At 33.6% G+C, this 18024-nt stretch overlaps 1 protein-coding gene across 7 annotated transcripts in view; it reads right to left on the bottom strand.

Moving 5' to 3' along the window:
* ATP9B (ATPase phospholipid transporting 9B) overlaps window positions 1-18024 on the bottom strand; it is a 460772-nt gene that overhangs the window by 393202 nt on the left and 49546 nt on the right. For 5 of the 7 annotated variants that reach the window (XM_020986912.2, XM_020986914.2, XM_020986916.2 and 2 more), the window contains exons 3-5: window positions 16042-16192; window positions 12551-12664; window positions 2762-2870 (exon numbers count right to left, since the gene is read on the bottom strand). In XM_020986912.2, the coding sequence (XP_020842571.1) occupies window positions 2762-2870; window positions 12551-12664; window positions 16042-16192 (374 nt within the window). The remainder of the gene's footprint in view (window positions 1-2761; window positions 2871-12550; window positions 12665-16041; window positions 16193-18024) is intronic. The other 2 variants (XM_020986917.2, XM_020986918.2) reach the window with 2 other exon arrangements.

Below are 18024 nucleotides of genomic sequence, written 5' to 3'. Positions count from 1 at the left end.
AACAAAAATGACATATTTCATAGCACTTTAAGGATTCACAAAGCCATGAGACCTTCAAAAACATCCAAAACCAAAATATTATTCAGTATTTTTACCTGCATTATTCTCCAGCCTTCGGAGTATGTAATCTGAGTAGTAGAATTGTGACACTAGGAAATGATCTCTCAATCAGTTTAAATAATCATAACCTAAGCAGTCAAGAGGAAATAAACTCACAAATGATTTGGGGTCTCTGACAAGGCAATTATTTTATACAGGCATTTATCTGACTTTTTCTAGCAATGAAATATTCTACCTCAGTGAGTTTATTTCTAAAGCTCATCCCTTTCAAACTTAAAAAAAAAATTTTCACCATATTTTACAGTACTATCTAGAATAGACTGTATATTTTTCAAGGTTTTAGAAAAACAGGCACACAATATGCTGTAATTGAGCTGTGAACTAGTTCAACCATTTTTTGGCAATTTGCAATTATGAATAAATGAATGGAATGAATGAACATTTATTTAAATGCTTATTACTTAGGACTGGCATTGTGCTAAGTACAGGGAAACAAATGCAGAAGTAAGATGGCTTAAAAAAGTAACTAAAGTGCCTATACCCTTTGAACAAGACATTTCACTACCAGGCATAAACTCCAAGAAAGTCAATGATAAAAGATACCATAGATACCAATCAATCAAAAAAAATCTGGGGCAGCTAGGTGGCACAACAGATAGAGTGCCAGTCTTGGAGTCAGGAGGACCAGAGTTCAAATCCAGCCTCAGACACTTGACACCAAAAGAAAAAAAAAATTATTACATATTTATTGTGTATCAGGCACAAAGTTAAGCACTGAGGATACAAATGAAGGCCAAAACCAGACTTAAAGGAGATTACATTCTAAAGAGAAAGACAACATGTAAATAAATAGGCACCTACATGGTAACATACAGAATAAACAGGAGGTAATTTAGAAAGGAAAACTCTAATACCAGGGGAACCAAGAAAGGACTCCAGAACAAGGTATTTGGGCTGAGTTCTGAAGGAAACCAGGAATTCCAAGAGGATGAGACAAGAAAAGAGAGCATTCTGGACATGGGGGATAACTAGTGACACAAAGAAGGCACAGAGAAGGAAACTAAATAGGCCAGTATGGCTGGAATGCACTGTATCAGAAAGAGTAAGGAGAACAAAACGGTAGGGCAGGCCAGGTGAAGGAATGCTGTGAAGAGTTTTAAAAGACAAAGAACTTTATATCTGATCCTAGAAGTATAAGAAGTTGCAGGAGTTCGCTGATTAAGGGAGTGACTTGGTCAGAACCACCCTTTAGGAAAGTATAGTAGGGAGTTACTAAAAGACTATTTCAAACTATCTAACCAAGAAATGATGAGGGCTTAAACTAGGATGGTGGCTGTGCAAGTGAAGAGAGAAAAAAAATTACAGCAGCATTTTTATAGTATAGAACAGGAAGCAAAAAGATACTGATTAGGAAGGAACTAAACAAATGGTGGTACCTGAACGTAATGGAATATTACTACAATGTAAAAAATTGTGGAAATGAAGGACACAAATAGTCATGGGAAGACTTATGTGAACTGACACAAGGTGAAGTAAGCAGGACAATTTTCTGGTTCATTATGCAGAAAGACAACAGAAATGTAAATGGAAAGAGGAGTTATAAAAAAAAATTTAACTGAATACTATGAAATTAAAATGATTAAGCATGTACCCAAAGAAGACAGATGAGAATACACTTCCCTCTCTTTTTTACAAAGGTAGAAGACAACAAAAGCATGTACAATGCATAACAGATCTGACTATTAAGAGTTAAACAAACTGCTGAATAAACTGTTTTTCCCTTTTTTTATTCTTTATTTATATGGATGGCACTCAGGAAGGGATAAGACAAGGGATACATTAGGAAATGAAAGTTATATGAAGACAAAAAAAATCAATAAAATTTTAAATTTTAAAAAATATTATAAACTACATTTTAAGGAGAAGAATGAGATGGTAAACTTAAGTGAAAATCTTTCTGATTTCACTGTGCTTGCTTCAAATAAGCCCTTCCAACCATCTTTATGATGTTTATTTCTTATTTGTTCAAGTTAGAAAATTAGAACTAAAGAAGTCTATGTTAAGTAAGAGTCAAAGCTCTGAGTGAAGACCCTAACTACTAAAGTGTAAAATTTTAGAACAATGGCTTTTTGACAATTGTTTCAAAGGCTGAAAGGCTGATTTACTTTCAGACTTGGAGCTCTGTTCAGATAGCTGAGGTTTCTGGAAGGCTGAGCAACATATAATTAGATATTACTTTATGTAAGGTACATATTTGTGCTTGCTTTGACAGCATATATACTAAAATGAGGTACATATTTGCTTGAAAAGCTAGTGTGCATGTGAAAATCAACAAGCATGTACACAAAAGTACAAGTACATTAAATACAAATAACAGTATATACTTTACAACAAACATATGTGGGTATATATACATTGTGTACATATATGTACACAAACACATATACATATATTATATATACTGTTGTACAAACTTATCCAGTGTAATGATTAAAAGCCTAAAACAAAATAGTATGTCTTTTATCTAATACAATGAGACCATTTAGTTATCATCAACCTCAGGGGCATAGTTTTGGGCAAAAATTGGGGCAAGTTCTTGATATTTATTTCTTCTACCAGTTAAAATCTTATTATTAAATAATAAAACCACTCAGTATTGACCAAATGAATGCTACATATGATTAAAAGTATCTTTGCCAACCTCTTATTGTAAGCTTGCTATATAACTGTGAATTCATTTCCTTGTCTCGCTGGAAACGCCGAAATTCATCAACTGCTTCACGTATCATAGTGACAGCCAAGACAAATCCCTATTAAAAACAAAATAACATAAAATATTGCTCACAATGAGTTTTTGAAACAAAGAAAAATGGGACAAATATAGTCCCAAATTTAACTTTTTCCTTAATTTATTTTGCAAAACATAAAACGAACTAATACAAAGAAAGAAAAAGGCAAAAGAGTTAATTACAAACATTACAAAAGAAACTGGATAAGGAAATTGTTGATTTTTGGAGTACTCAAGGAAACTAATAAAATTAATATATACTTTTTAATGTTTTAAAATAATTAGCAGTCAAAAGACTTTTTAAATCATCTTGAACAAATGAGTTACATGCATAATATACAGGAATATTAATATCAAATTAATAATAACCAATAAAAATGTTTATACTTAATTCATACAAGCTATCATCACAATAAAAGCCAGGAGCTAAGAAATCACAGTGATCATATTTTCTTTGACTGGGGCGGGGGGAAACGGGACATTTTTACAATGCTCATTTCTTTCAATGAGAGAATAAAAAAAAGAATACATAGATTACTTTTAGCCCATCTAAATAAAACTTGTACCTAACTGTTAATATGCATCCATGACACAACACTAACATGTAGCTGATGCCCAACATTCAAAATTTACAAATTTCCTGCACATTCATCAGTATTTTCCATGTTATTGTACTTCTGATTTGATAAATAACACTTAAATTGGATTCACTGATGACCTTTCTTCAGACTATTTTATGAATGATATCATATCAAATGATATCATATCAAACATATCAAATGATGTCAATATATTAAATGACATAGACATGTTCCTTCTTGGTTTCTATTAAGATGCTGCTGAACGTAAGTGAATAAAATCATGGAGCCATGCTAAATGGATTCACTATTAATACATATTATCTAATCTCAAATAGGCCCTCACTTCCACATGGCAATCTATTCTTCCTTAGCCAAAAAGCATTTAAGTGCCTACAGTGCATTAAGCACTGGGGATACAAAGAAAGTTTAAAAAGAAAAAGATTCTGCTCTCTAGGAACTCACAGTCTAAGGGTGGAGATAACATGTCAACAACTATATACAAACAAGATATATGTAGGATAACCTGAAGATAATCAATAGGGGTAAGGCATTAGCATTAAGGGTGACTAGCAAAGGCTTTTTACGGAAGTTGGGATTTTATCTAGGACTTGAAATGAGAGAACCTAGGAAATGGAGATAAGGAATGAGAGAAGCCCAGGCATAAGGGATAACCAATGAAAATGCATAGAATTAGAAGATGGAGTGTCTTGTGTGAAGAAAAGCAGAGGCCAATATCATTTAGTGGCAGAGCATACTGGAAAGAATAAAATGTAGAAAAGACTGGAAAAGTATAAGGGGACCAGGTTAAGAAAAATTTTTTGTTACAAACAGAGGATTATACATATTTGATCTTGGAGGTGAGAGGGAGCCACTTAGTGAATTAGAGGGTGGGAAGGGAGGGAGATATCATCAGATCTGCTCTTTAGGAAAGATATACTGGAATGGGGAGAGACCTGATACAGGGAGACCAACCAAAAGGCTATCGCAATAGTCGAGATGTGAGGTGATGAAGGCCTGAACCAGAGTGGAAGCAGCATCAGTAGAAAGAAGGGGGTATATAAAAGAGGTTAAGAAGGTAGAATTGGCAACAGATTCTATGTAAGGGAAAGGAGATGACAGAAAAAGAGGAGTTCAGGATGACACCTAAGTTTGCAACCTAGGTTAAGTAACTGGGAGGATGGTGGTACTCTAAAGAATAATAGGAAAATTAGGAATGGGGGAAAAGGCTTGGAGGGAAAGATAGTAAGTTCTGTTCTGGAAACATTAAGTTTAAGATGGTTCCAAATGTCCAACAGGCAGCTGGAAATGGGACTAAAGGTTAAGAGAGAGATTAGGGCTTGATAACTAGACCTATTAAAAAATCATCATAGAGACAATAATTGAATCTATGAGAGTTGATGAAATCTCCAGATGATATATTATACAGGAAGAAGAGAAGGCTCAGGACAAAGCATTGTGGGATACCCAAGATGAATGGATGTGACTTGGATGGAGATCAAGCAAAGGTGATGGAGGAGTAGTCAGACAAGGAGGAGAATCAGAAGCAGTGTCAAAGAGATTATCCAAGGAAAACATTATCCAAGGAAAATCAACCATGTCAAAGGATGGAGAGAAGTCAAGTATAAGGATTAAGAAAAGGCCATTAGATTTGGCAAATTAAGAAGTCATTAGTAACTTAGAACAGTTTCAACTGAATGATGAGGTTGAAAGTCAGCGTGCATAGTCAAGAGGAGAGTGAAGAAAAGTGGCAACACTAATTACTGATGGCCTTCTCATGGAGTCTAGCTACAAAAGGGAGGATGATAGCTACCAGGGATGGACAGCTCAAGTTAGTGTTCTATAAGAATGAAGGAGATATGGGTATATTTGTAGGCGGTTGGGAAACAGCCAGTAGGCAGAGGTAGACTGAAAATTAGTGAGAGTAGGGATTCTAGAGGGGCAATTTACTATAGAAGAAAGGAGGGAATGAGATCACTTATGCATGTAGAGGAATTTGCCTTGACAAAGAGAAGGGGTATTTTATGTAAGATAGGGGTAAAAGATGAGATAGTGAAGGAAAGCATCAGAGTAAAGTGAGATAGGAGGAGTGGAGAAAAAGGAGCTCTCAGTGCATGGATTCAATTTTTTCAGTTAAGAGGGCAGAAAAACCATGGGAAGTTCGAGGAGGGATGAAAAGATTTGGAAAAACTCTGTGGTAAGTAGGATAATGAATTAATTAAGAAGGTATAAATGGACTGTGCTGCCGCAGTAGGAGCCTGGTTGAGATCATATACCATGGATCCATATAGTGGACCCAGTCAGAAAAGTTTTGTGATTTTCTCCAGCTTTATTCAGCACTGCATGATGAGGAGCAAAGGCAGCAGACGATGGTAGTTAATTCAAGTTTGAGGCTTGGAAGAGCAAGATCAGTAATAGGATAAGGGGGCAAGGGACTCAAGAGAAGAAGAGAGTGTAACAGTTAACCTCCCCACTGGTGGTTCAAAATGGGTATGTGAGGCTAGCACAGCACTGATGGCCTTTCAACACAATATAAGTGTCTTCTACTCTCAGCAGACACCTTGTAAACAACTTGCTTAAAAACCAGAAAGCTACTTATTTCAATTGTTTCTTTTGGTTTGTAAATGATCATGAGATACAATATTCCTGACATACAATCAAGAATAGCTTATTGTGAAAAACTAAGTATAATCCTATGGGGTGGAAAACTGACTATGAATGGAAAACTCTGAAGCATTCCTGATGAAAATATTAGCGTCTCTCTCACTGAGTCATATTTGTGTAAGCTATTTTGAATGACTTTTTGGAAATAACAATACAACTAAACTAGCAGTCCTTAGTCCTATAACTGCATATGGACATAGCCAGATACCGAGGATCTCCAACAATGAGAGAATGGAAACCGAGACAGATCCCAAGAATTTGAGAAGTATCTTAACAACTGCCCTGAATTCTGGTTCTTTGTTTTTTAATTTAGAATTTGAGAGAATTCTACAATTCAGACACGAAGATTTTGTCGATTCTTTAGTGCAAGCCACTGGGGTAGCTATTTGAAAGGATAAGAAGATTGGGAAGGTAGGCTTGGGCCTGGTTAGGCTTCAAAGTTGAAACCCAATGAATCTTAATTATTCTGCAGCTGTCATTCTCCCTACCTCCCACCTCCCACCCCCCACCTCCCAGCTCTGGAACTAACTCTGCCTTTGTTCTAGATGGGATGTGTCTTTCTACTCAACTTTGTCCCATTAGTTTTCTCTAATCTTCTGGATCAAATTGCCCACTCCTGACCACCACTCCCTTAAATGTTTTTTTTCCTCTACTAGAATATAAAATTCTTGAGGACAGGGACTTTACTTCTGTATTTGTATACATCTCCTGTTTTTAGCGTAAGGCTTGGCTTGGTATTTTTTCCTTCTCTAATAGGTAGCTATTAGAGTTTAAGTAAAGGAAGTAAATAGGGTCAGATATGGGCTTTAGGAAAATAACTTAAGCAGCTTTTTGTAGGATATATATTGTTGTAGGTAGAGACTTGTATTCAACTCAAGACTTGCTTGTGACTTTCTAAACATCTTGTTCATCTTGTCTGTACTTGAGCCTTGGACTCTCTGCATCATCATTCTTATAGCAATATACTAAGAAATCAGTTGCCCTGTTCATGAAACTCTCTACTGCTCATGCCTGGAACTCTTTCTTCATAACACACCCCCTTTCCTCCCTGAATCAATCCATTTCCCACCTTCCTTTCTTAGAAAATTGTATAAATCATTCCTTGCTTTCCCCAAACTGAGCTGTTTCAGCATCAGGCTGACTCCTCCACAAGATCACTCTTGACTTTTACAGGCACTGTGTTCGTCTATTTTTCTTCCCTTTGGGAAAGATCCAGGTCCCACAGTATTTGTGACTCAGTTTACACTCCATTTGGGATTTTCTTGACAAAAATATTGCAATGGTTTCCTTCTACAGATCACTTTACAGATGACGAAACTGAGGCAAACAGGATTAATTGACTTATTCAGAGTCACAGAGCTAGTAAATCAGTATGGATTTGAACTAAAGTCTTCCTGACTCCAACCCCAGCATTCTATACTCTGCTCCACCTATCTGCTCAAAATTAGGCAATCTATGTCTAAATTAAAATACGAAACATATGAGCATCTATTAAAACAATTCAAGGACATTGGCCTCCCTCTTTTTTTCACACAACAAACTCCATCAACTAAAGCCTAGAATACTCCCTTTATGTCTTCCATGCCTAGAACACTCTCCCTCTTCATCTCTGCCTCCTGGCCTGCCTTGACCTTCTGCAAGAAGCCGCTTCCTTCTGACTTAATCTCAGCACCTACCTTCTCAGACTACTTCCCAATTTATCCTCTATATATCGTGTTTGCAAATAACTATATGCATATTGTCTCTCCCATTAGACTGTGAGCTCCTTGAGAGCAGGGACTGTTTTTTACTTTCTTTTCTTTGTATTCTCAGTGCTTTCGTGCCTAGCACACAGTAGGTGTTTAATAAAAGCTTGCTGACTAACCATCAGAAGCCAGAACATACAATCTCCCAAAAAGTGTAAGACAGCATGTCACATAGCTTTCTACAACGTAAATTTGATGATAGTTTCATATGGAAAAAACACAAAAAGAAGATAGCGACTGTTTGTGGCGTTTCTTCCTAACACTTTATAACAAATGCTGATTGACTGACAATCAAAATTCTCCAAAACAGGACTTGTGCTGGTCATACGCTGAAATCTGTCCAGGCAGTTACCAAAGCCTTCCCTGATTTTTCCAGGTGAAAGTCTCTCTCTTCCTCCTCTTAAAAAGCACTCTATAAACTCCCTTAAACATTTACAACTTATCAGATTTTATATGATATTCGTTTGTATACGTCTTTTCTCTCCTGAAACAACATGGTGTGCTTTCAAACCACCTCCTGCACCCCAGTAGTACATTCCCAAAGAGATTACCTCCCAACTACTCTTCTCTATAAACTGCATGTACATAGTTTTTACATATTGTCTTCCTCAATAGAATATGAGCTTGCTGAGAACAGAGAAATGTTCTTCCTTTCCCTGTATCTCCAGCATTTAGCACAGTGCCTGGCATAGAATATGTGTTTAACAAATTCTTGTTGACTTATTTACTGTTTGGAGTCAGAAGACCAGAGTTCAAGTCCCAATTCTACCACTCTTTATAAGGGTGATTTTAGGCAAGTCACAAACTCTCTGAACTTAATTCCTTCATTCATTAATATAACAGCATTTCTATGCTATTATATTTTTCACAGTATTACTATGAAACTCAAATGAAATTATATATACTAAACTACATACGTTTGTATATATATATATATATATATATATATATTATATATATATTTATAGCTTACACAAATTATATAGACAAAACAAAAAGTCGATTGATATTTACATTTTGTAAAGCATTATCAAAGCATGATTTATCAATTGACCTTTTGCTGTTGAGTCATTTCAGCCATGTCTAACTCTTCATGACCCCATTTGGGGTTTTCTTGGCAAAGACATTGGAGTGGTTTGCCATTTCCTTCTCCAGCTCATTTAACAGATGAAGAACTGAGGCAAACAGGATTAAGTGACTTGCTCAGGGTCATACAGCTAGTAAGTGTCTGAGGCCAGATTTGAACTCATGAAGAAGTGTCTTTCTGATTCCAAGCTCAGGGCTCTATCCACTGTTACACCTAGCTCTCAGCAATCAACCAGCTTAAATGCTCACTATGTTCCAGGTACTGTACTAAGCACTGAAAATACAAATAATAGATAAAACAGAGTCTTCCCTGAAGGAGCATACATTCTAAAAGAAAAGATTATACGTATATAATCAGGTACATATAAGATACCTACAGAGTAATGATAGCTAGCATTTATACAGCTTCTAATATGTGCTAGGTATTGTGATAAGCGCTTTGCAAATATTGTATCATTTGATCATCACAACAGCCCAAAGTAGGAGGTGCAGGAGAGATATTTCCATTTTACAGTTGAGAAAACTGAGGAAAAGACAGGTTAAGTGACTTGCACAAGGGCACACAGCTAGTAAATCTGAGGTCAGACTTGAACTCACTTTTCCTGACTCCAAGTCTAGAGTTCTTTCCACTAAGCCACCTAATTGCCTGAACAATAGACAGAAAGTAAGCTTAGAACTAAAGGCTCTAGCTACTGGAGGGTGGGGCAGGAACAGACCAGCAAAGGTCTCCTGACCAAGGCAGCATTGAGCTGAATTTTGACAGAATCAGGGCCGAGGTGAGAAAGGAAAATATTCCAGATATGAAAGACAGTCACTGAAAAGTCAAAACAGAATCAGGAGATGGCATGGGAAAAGGAACACTAAGCAGGCTAATACATTTAGACAATGGAGAATGTGGAGGAAGAGTGAACTTCTGCCGAAAGTCAAAGAGTAATGTAAACAGGTCAACTTTCCAAGGGCTTTAAATTTCAGAAAGATATAAATATATAGAGGGTGTATTAGGGTAAGGAAAGACTTAAGGCAAAAAGACCAATTAGAAGGCTAGTGAAATAGGCCATGTGAGAAGTGATGCAGTCCTGAATTAATGTGGTATATGTGAGAGTGAAGAGGAAGTGACATATATAAGAAATTTTGTGCAAGCAGAAATGACAAAATTTGGCAACTGACTGGCTAAGTGGCCTAAGAGTGAGGAATGATAACATAGATGTTGCAAACCTGGGTGACTAGAAGAATGGTTCAGAAGATGGATGTGTTTGGGAAGAAATACTATGATTTCTGTTTTAGATATGTTGATCCCTAAGGGCCATGTAGTGACTTGGTTTTAAAATTTAATGTTATCTATGTTTTATTATATTTTTATTTTCTTAAATATTTCTCAATTAGATTTTAATCTAATTACATTTATATTACAAATTTAATTACAATTCAAAGGTAATAATAGACTATTTCACAGGACTACTTTGAAACTCAAATGAAATCATATATACAATGTTTTTTGAAATTATATAGCATTCCTGATCAATCAATCAGCATTTATTAAATGTTCACTATGTTCCAAGAACTGAGCTGCATTCAGGAGGTTACAGGCCATATGTTTGACACCTCTGGCCTACGGGGCATCCAATTCAAAATGTCCAAAAGGCAACTGTTGACATGGGTCTATAGGTCAGGAGAGAGACTAGGGCTAGATATACAGATCAGAGAATCATCTGTATAAAGATGATAATTGAACATATGGGAATTGATGAAATCATTAAATAAGATAATATAGAGGAAAAATAAGACTAAGAAACAGGAGACAGGTAGGAGGAAAAATAAGAGAGAACAGTGTCAGGAAAATCTAGAGAAGAAAATATCCATGAGGAGAGAGATGGGGTGGTCAACAGTGTCAAAGGCAGAAGAAAAGTCAAAGATAACAATTGGGAAAAAGCCACTAGATCTGGCAATTAAGAGGTCATTGGCAATCTTGGAGAGAGCAGTTTGAGTTGAATGTTGAGGTCTGAAACCAGACTATTTCCATAAATTTTGTGTTTATTGAAAGTAGTCTTACTATATCTCACTTATCTTCTTAGCTCCCTCTGGGAGTCCTAGCATGAGTTCTCATATGCTGAAAGTATTTAATAAATAATGATTCAGTTAAGCAAATAGAGACAGAAGTCTATTTATGGTTATAGTGGAACCTTGTTATGACAAAGCTCTAAATACATGGATTTAGCTAAATCAAAATTGAAACTTCATCTTTAAAATCTAATGTCTATCTGGAGTAGAAACCTAATAAAACGTATTACCCAATTACATGAGGGATTAGAGAAACTCCTGCCTGCAAACATCAGTATTATATAGAAAGATTCCATTCTTACAACTACTAAACATATGAAAAAAGCTACTCTTAAATCCCTAAAATCTCACTCAATATAAGCTTTTACAATAACACAGACAACCATCAGAGACTTTAAGTAAGGGCAGGTGAATGGAGTAAAAGCAGAAAAGCACCAATCTAAGGTTTGGTGAGGTGAGGTGAGGTGAAAAGAAATGAGAACATAAGGCTGAGAATACTCAGATAAAGAAAAGAAGAATCATACTAAAGGCATACATGACTAAAGGCAGGAGAAAAAGAAAGAGAATAAGAAATTTCCATTCCAGAAACAAATCCCCTCTTCTCTCACTTTTCCCTATATGATGGAAATATAGTTAACGTAATGACCCTGCTAGAGCATGATGAACCACAGGTAACAGGTTCATGGACATAAAACTCTGAAGATTTCTTAATTAAATAAGTTTTTATCAGGTGGATCTTATATTTTAATTGCAGATATACTTCCTTTCACCTTCCTTATCAATTATATTTTTTGGCCTGATTTTGAAACTTAGAACCAAGAAACAAAGTAGTCCATTTCCTATGACAAAAGCAGTGTGAAACAGTAATACAGCACTAAAGATGTTTGCAAATTAAAATATGATGAAAACAGCACACAGCATATAATTTATATGAAAAATCTGATAAGCAATACTATAATACTCTACAATACTCTTAAAGGAAAAAACCAAAAACTTCATACTGTAAGGTGACAACAAAGATGGACTACAGTAGAATCAATTCCGTTCAAATGCTCACCTTCATGACTGACATTCCATCAGCCAAGGGAAAAAACGTGCCTATCTGTCAAGATGTCAAGAGACTAACCGAACATACCCCACAATTCCTTCAACATCATTCCCAGGAGCTCAATTAGCACAGGAGGGAATTAGGCAAGCAAGACTGACGTGCTACTCTTGGGACAAACGCAGAATGTCTAATTCAAAATTCCTTAGTCACTAAAAAGAGGCATTCACTTGTAATAGTAACCTTCACACAGATGTATAATATCTAAAAAATTCTAGGCAATCTCACAGGGCCAAGATAGCACTACAATATATCTTATATAATTTAGAAGAATTTTCTACATTAAAAAAAAACCTTTTAAGTCTCTGGACAAGAGTCATATAATAAACTACATTAACGAGAATCACTATTAATTGGTAATATTATGTCTTAATAGGACCAAATATTAAATTGTATTCCAAAATCTTAAAAAATATCCTCATAATATTAAACTTAATTGAACACAATATTGAACTTTTTCTTTTACCAGAGGAGCCCAGTAGGTGTAGAGATAGCCTATTTTCAGTGCTGGTACAAACTGTGAACAGGACACTACCAGAAAATAGAGATTCAAGAAAAACTTGAATTGTTCATATAAAACCTAAAAAAGAAAAGAGAAAATGTGAAGTCTAAGAGAAAAAACTTATGATTTCAACATTTTTTTTAAAATCAATATAAAAAGTTCAGAGTTCTGTTAAAGTATGAATATGGACTATTATTCAACCATAGCTTATTAATTGTATCACTGGCTGTCTAGAACCATACCACCTATAAAGAAAAATCAGATGATAACTAATTTGCAATAAACTGAATTAATTTTTAATAATTCAGTTTTTAATTGAATAAATTTTAGAATTAATTTGTTTTTAAACACTACTAGGAACTAAGCTATGGGATTTTTTTATGGCAAATTTTTCTCCTCTCAATTGCAATAAAATTTTTCTGTAAATACATTCCAAGGAAGCTGAAAGATCTAACTTCTCCTTGATATTATTAGCTAGTCAAGATAGATCTGACAGTAAAAAACTTCTATATGGAAGGAGGAGTAATATCTTTATGTTTAAAATGCATTTTTCATTTTATTAAATTTAATTTTTAATTTAATGATTACCCAGCACTGTCATTATAATGCGATGGTATAATATACTTCCAATTTTAAAGGACATCCATGAAATAGCTGAAAAATTCCTGTGTGTTTTATTAGTTTCTAAGTAAAGAATATCCAAGGTTTCTTAATGGCTAAAGTTTTTTTGTTTTAATAAGGAATTTGCCTTTGAATGTATCTGTCCCATTATTCCAAAGAATTAAAAGTGCTTTTAATAACACTACAAATGCCACAAAAAGTACTATAAGGTAAAACTATTTAATAAATGAAAAACTAAGATTAAGATCATACAGTTGGGCCTGAGCTAAACCTAGAAGCCTGGGTTCCTGACCTGTAATTTCACTGGTTTCAGGAACTCCCAATGAAGAACCTTTCTACTAATACAGTATTCAACATTTCCACCATAACTTGGAGTCTTAAGAAGTTGTGTAGAATGGAGATGTCAAACACACAATCTACAGGCTCCCAAGCAAGGGCAGATACAGATTAAAATGAAATTGGAAAATATTTAACAAAACAAATAAAATTACAATAAAACATAGATAATATTACATTTTAAAACTAACTCCATATGTGCCCAAGAGGGATCCATAAATCAGTAGTCCATATTTCTATTGGAATTTGACAACCCTGATGTAAAGTACTGAGAAGTTAGTAACCTGGCCACACTCTATCACACTCTATGTGTTAAAGGTGAGATCTGAACCCAATGTTCTCAGTTCCAAGGCCAGCTCTCTAACTTCCCACAAGTTAATTTTACTGACATCAACTTGGTTTTACAGCCAATTATAGCCTTCTATAGTAACATCTTTCTAAAAAACATTAAAGAAATTTCAAGAACTAGTCACAAGTGCATAAATTATTCATTTAAAAAATACTTTAAAAATTACAAGATAAATTCAGTGGTATTTTTTATTTTATCAAAAAATAAAGTTTTCTTTTGGACAAGCCTGGATTTTCCTTTAAGTAATCAACTCCACCATTACATCTAAAACATGACTTATTGTACAAAAATCTAACTGATTTGCATTTTTCTTTAGTTACTGCAGAGGCAAATAGTATATATCTGTAGTCTATTTTCAACAGAAAATTATACTATGAATTGTACTACCACTAAAATATGAACCTTCAGTGAAGATATTTAATAACCCAATGATCTACAAACAAATTTAGTATAAAAGGGAGACTTAGGGATTGCTAGAATACTTTGAAATCTAGTATATGGCTATATTTTGGTTTATTAAGTTCTACCAAAATAAAATATTTATGAATATATAAATATGAATATTTATGAATAAGTAAAAATACATAATTCTATTTCACCTAATCACAAAACAGCAGGTCAACTTGCAAAACCCGGCTTCATATGTTTTATATTGCTTTATATGAAAAGTTTAACATTAGGCAAGTTAAGCAACAATTAAATATAAATACTTTTTGTTGATTTAGCCTAATATATTGTTTTACATAGAAAAGTTATTTACTTCATTATACATTTGTTTATTTGACTAAGATAGCTTTGCTACATTGACAACCTGTTTATAATCATAATAAATCATGTTCAATTTAGGTCTAAAATGTTTTAAATTATTTCATAAATTAATCTCAGCAGGATAAGCATTCTTCTCCCCACTGATTTCTTCAAGATTCTGTTCAACATAAATTATACCTATTAGCAATTCAAAAATTGCAATTATTTTTTAAAAAGGAATAGAATTCCTACTGTGCAACTACCAAACATTTTTTAAAGTACTACATTTTATATGGAAAAGGCTAATTTAAAAGGAAATATTCTAAGCAAAAATAAAATATTCATGTAACACTAGGCTTCACAAACAAATCAACAGGTATTTGTAAAATATGGTTGATCTTTGGAAGCTGGATGAATTTAATCTGATCAGTGTTAAGCTGCACTACAGATTTTTAACCACAGTAATCAATGCTTTACTGTATACTTAATGAACTTTGTGACCTTTAGGAAAATGTACAATGCTTAACCAATCTCTGTGTATTTAATAATTTAAACCTAGGGAGAAAACAGTAGCTTCGTTCAATAAAGATGAGAATATTTATCTGCCTGAAAGACAGTTGACATTTTATTGCCCTGACAAAAGATCAGTCTTTTAATTATGGAGCCATTAGTTTTTGTGTGTTTTAATAAAGAAGCATATTAGATATCAAGCATTTGCCAACTATTGGATGGATGGGGGGAAAAATCAATACCCAATATAAAGTAGTGTGATTATTTAAATTAAAATGTAAAGGACAAAGCAGCTCTAAATTGAAGTAGGGAAGAGATTTTACAGCTAAATTGCACAAATCTGTCAATAAACAAGTTGTTAAAAATCTTTTTTAAATTATATACATATACTTATATGAATCACTCTATAATATCCCTTTTATAATCTATGAAACAGGACCCCAAAATTAGAAAAATAACAAAACAATTCTACACATATGTAAATGGGGCTTTGTAAATGCTTCAAAGAGTGGAGGCTAAGAATACACGGGCTTTTAAATAATGTTATCTGGTATCCTTTCAGCATTTTAATTATTTTGAAAGGTAACCTGGTAACCTTATTAATGAATTATATTAAAACCACTATGGTTAAATCTGAACTATAAATGGAAAACTCTATTAAAATCTAGACAGGCTTTTTCATTTTAAATTCCTTTCTATTAACATGTGCCTGTTTCAAACATACTTTTGAAAACAGATCAATTCCTTATAAAAACAATTTTAATTGTACATTTTGTTCTCATTTTTTACTAATATTTCCAGGAGAAATAGGTTATTTTCTGCAGTCTTTAATGAAAAGCAAACTAACAGCCCTTTGATAAGCCCACTTTCAAGAAATCATTAGTAGTCTTACCCCAGGTATAAAGGTAAATATATTGTATTTTTGATTTTTTATAGAATTTCTGGGATATTTTTCTTCACACTTTTCAGGACATCCAAGCCAGACAGTACGAGCTTTCAGTTCCTTCTTTCTTCGGCAAACATTTATGAGCCAGTCACAGCAACTGAACAGAACAAAGACTATTATTTTGTATTTGTCAAAAAAAATTTCAACATGCTTTTACTTGAAGTCATTATTGTTTGTTTCAATATTTAGCAAAGATGCTTGTAGCTTATCTAATTAAAAAGGTTATACTTAAAGAAAAACAAGATCCATTACACAAATTTCTATTTACAATCAAAATTCTAAAAGATATTTACATTTTTAGAAGTCTGAAATGGCTTCTGGAACCTCAGGGAAATGATCTTCCCTGCTAGGCTCTCTTATTGACAAAATTCAACCATTAATACACTGAAACATTAGATGTTTTATGTATTGGCGAAGAATAACTATAGATTATTGTGAAGTCTCAATGCACCACTCAGTGATAAAGCCTCTACAGATTCCAATTAATCTAGCATATTCCTCCATCTCTTCTCTGAGGTAATCACTTTTTTCCACTTCTTAGAAAATGACTTTTGGGGGAACATTAGGTGATGCACCACTACTATTCAGGGCTCAAATTAACACTTGAGAGCATAGTAATATTTAATCTAGTATTCTGTTCATAAAAAGTACTAGAACAGAAAATACTGCTGGAGTGCTAAGTAATTCTCTTCCATGTAAGGAATAACTTAATTCAACACTTTTACCTGCTCTAACAGATTTCATTTACCTTCAGGAATAATCAACCAAGCAGGTGACTAATATATCAGGATTCACAGAAATACAAGTCCCCTCCACTAACCTGAACACTATTTAAGGATTAAGTATAAAGAATGTCCACAATGAAGATGCTTTAAATTATCTTAGAAGATGGTAGCCAAAAATTTTTAGTCCATCACCTCTATAGCCAAACTAAGATAAAGATTTAAAATTACATTAGAAATGAAAGTTAGATATGCATAATTTTCTGTAAGATTCCATTTATCTGTCCTAGTTTCTCAAAGGAAGCTAATGAATTTTTGTCTTAGAAATATTCAGGGACTTGTAAACATCCATGTAAAGCAGTTATTTGATAATAAAACCTTAATTTACCAACAACTCTAATAATTTCATGAAACATATCTTTCATGGAAACCTCAAAAAAGGTAATTTTATTTTAATTATGTGGATATTTGAACAAGTATACCAAAATTATATGCCCAAATTATTTTCTAATGGAACATGTCTTACAAAAATTTTTCTATTCCCAACTGTATTTTATCAGTGCCTTGTATCTGTATATACTATATATACACAATGATTTGACCTCACAAAAAAGACTTAGAACTTTCCAAAGTACCTTCAGAGTCAGTTTATAAGCTATAACAAAAATTTCACTACTTTATAGTGGTCCCATTTTAAAATACTTCTGATTATTTCCAAAAATATAATATACTCTCCAAAAAATATTTTCTTTTAAAACTATTTAAGACTAACATAGGCTCTAAAAATTTTTTTCGAAACAATTCCAAAAACATTTTGAGCAATAATAGTCTCATTGAAAGAAGTACATACATATAATTTTGCAAGATGATAGCACTCATTTTAATATGCAAATTACGGTCCAATTTTTTTTTAATTTTATAGATATAACATATAAAAGCAAAACATAGTGCTTTATACAATATGAAAGTCCACAAAATAAAAAATAATATTGTTACATTAAATTCAAGGTAGACCAGATAAAAGTAAGATTACTTCCCAGGTATTTTATATTTTCTTTATGGAGCTGTTTTTTTTAAAACCCAATTTACATACCCAATTCCATAGGATTCTGTAACAACCCAAGGTACCAATAAAATATCACTTTTTGAATATAATACCACAATTAAGCACACAGTGACCAAGTAGCTAAATAACTCAGCCAGAAAA

Source organism: Phascolarctos cinereus, unplaced genomic scaffold (assembly GCF_003287225.1).
Source record: "Phascolarctos cinereus isolate Bilbo 61053 unplaced genomic scaffold, phaCin_HiC Scaffold_4;HRSCAF=312, whole genome shotgun sequence".
In the NCBI taxonomy this organism is placed as follows: domain Eukaryota; kingdom Metazoa; phylum Chordata; class Mammalia; order Diprotodontia; family Phascolarctidae; genus Phascolarctos; species Phascolarctos cinereus.
Note: the sequence above shows the minus strand (reverse complement) of the source record. Positions and strands in the feature narration are given on the sequence as shown.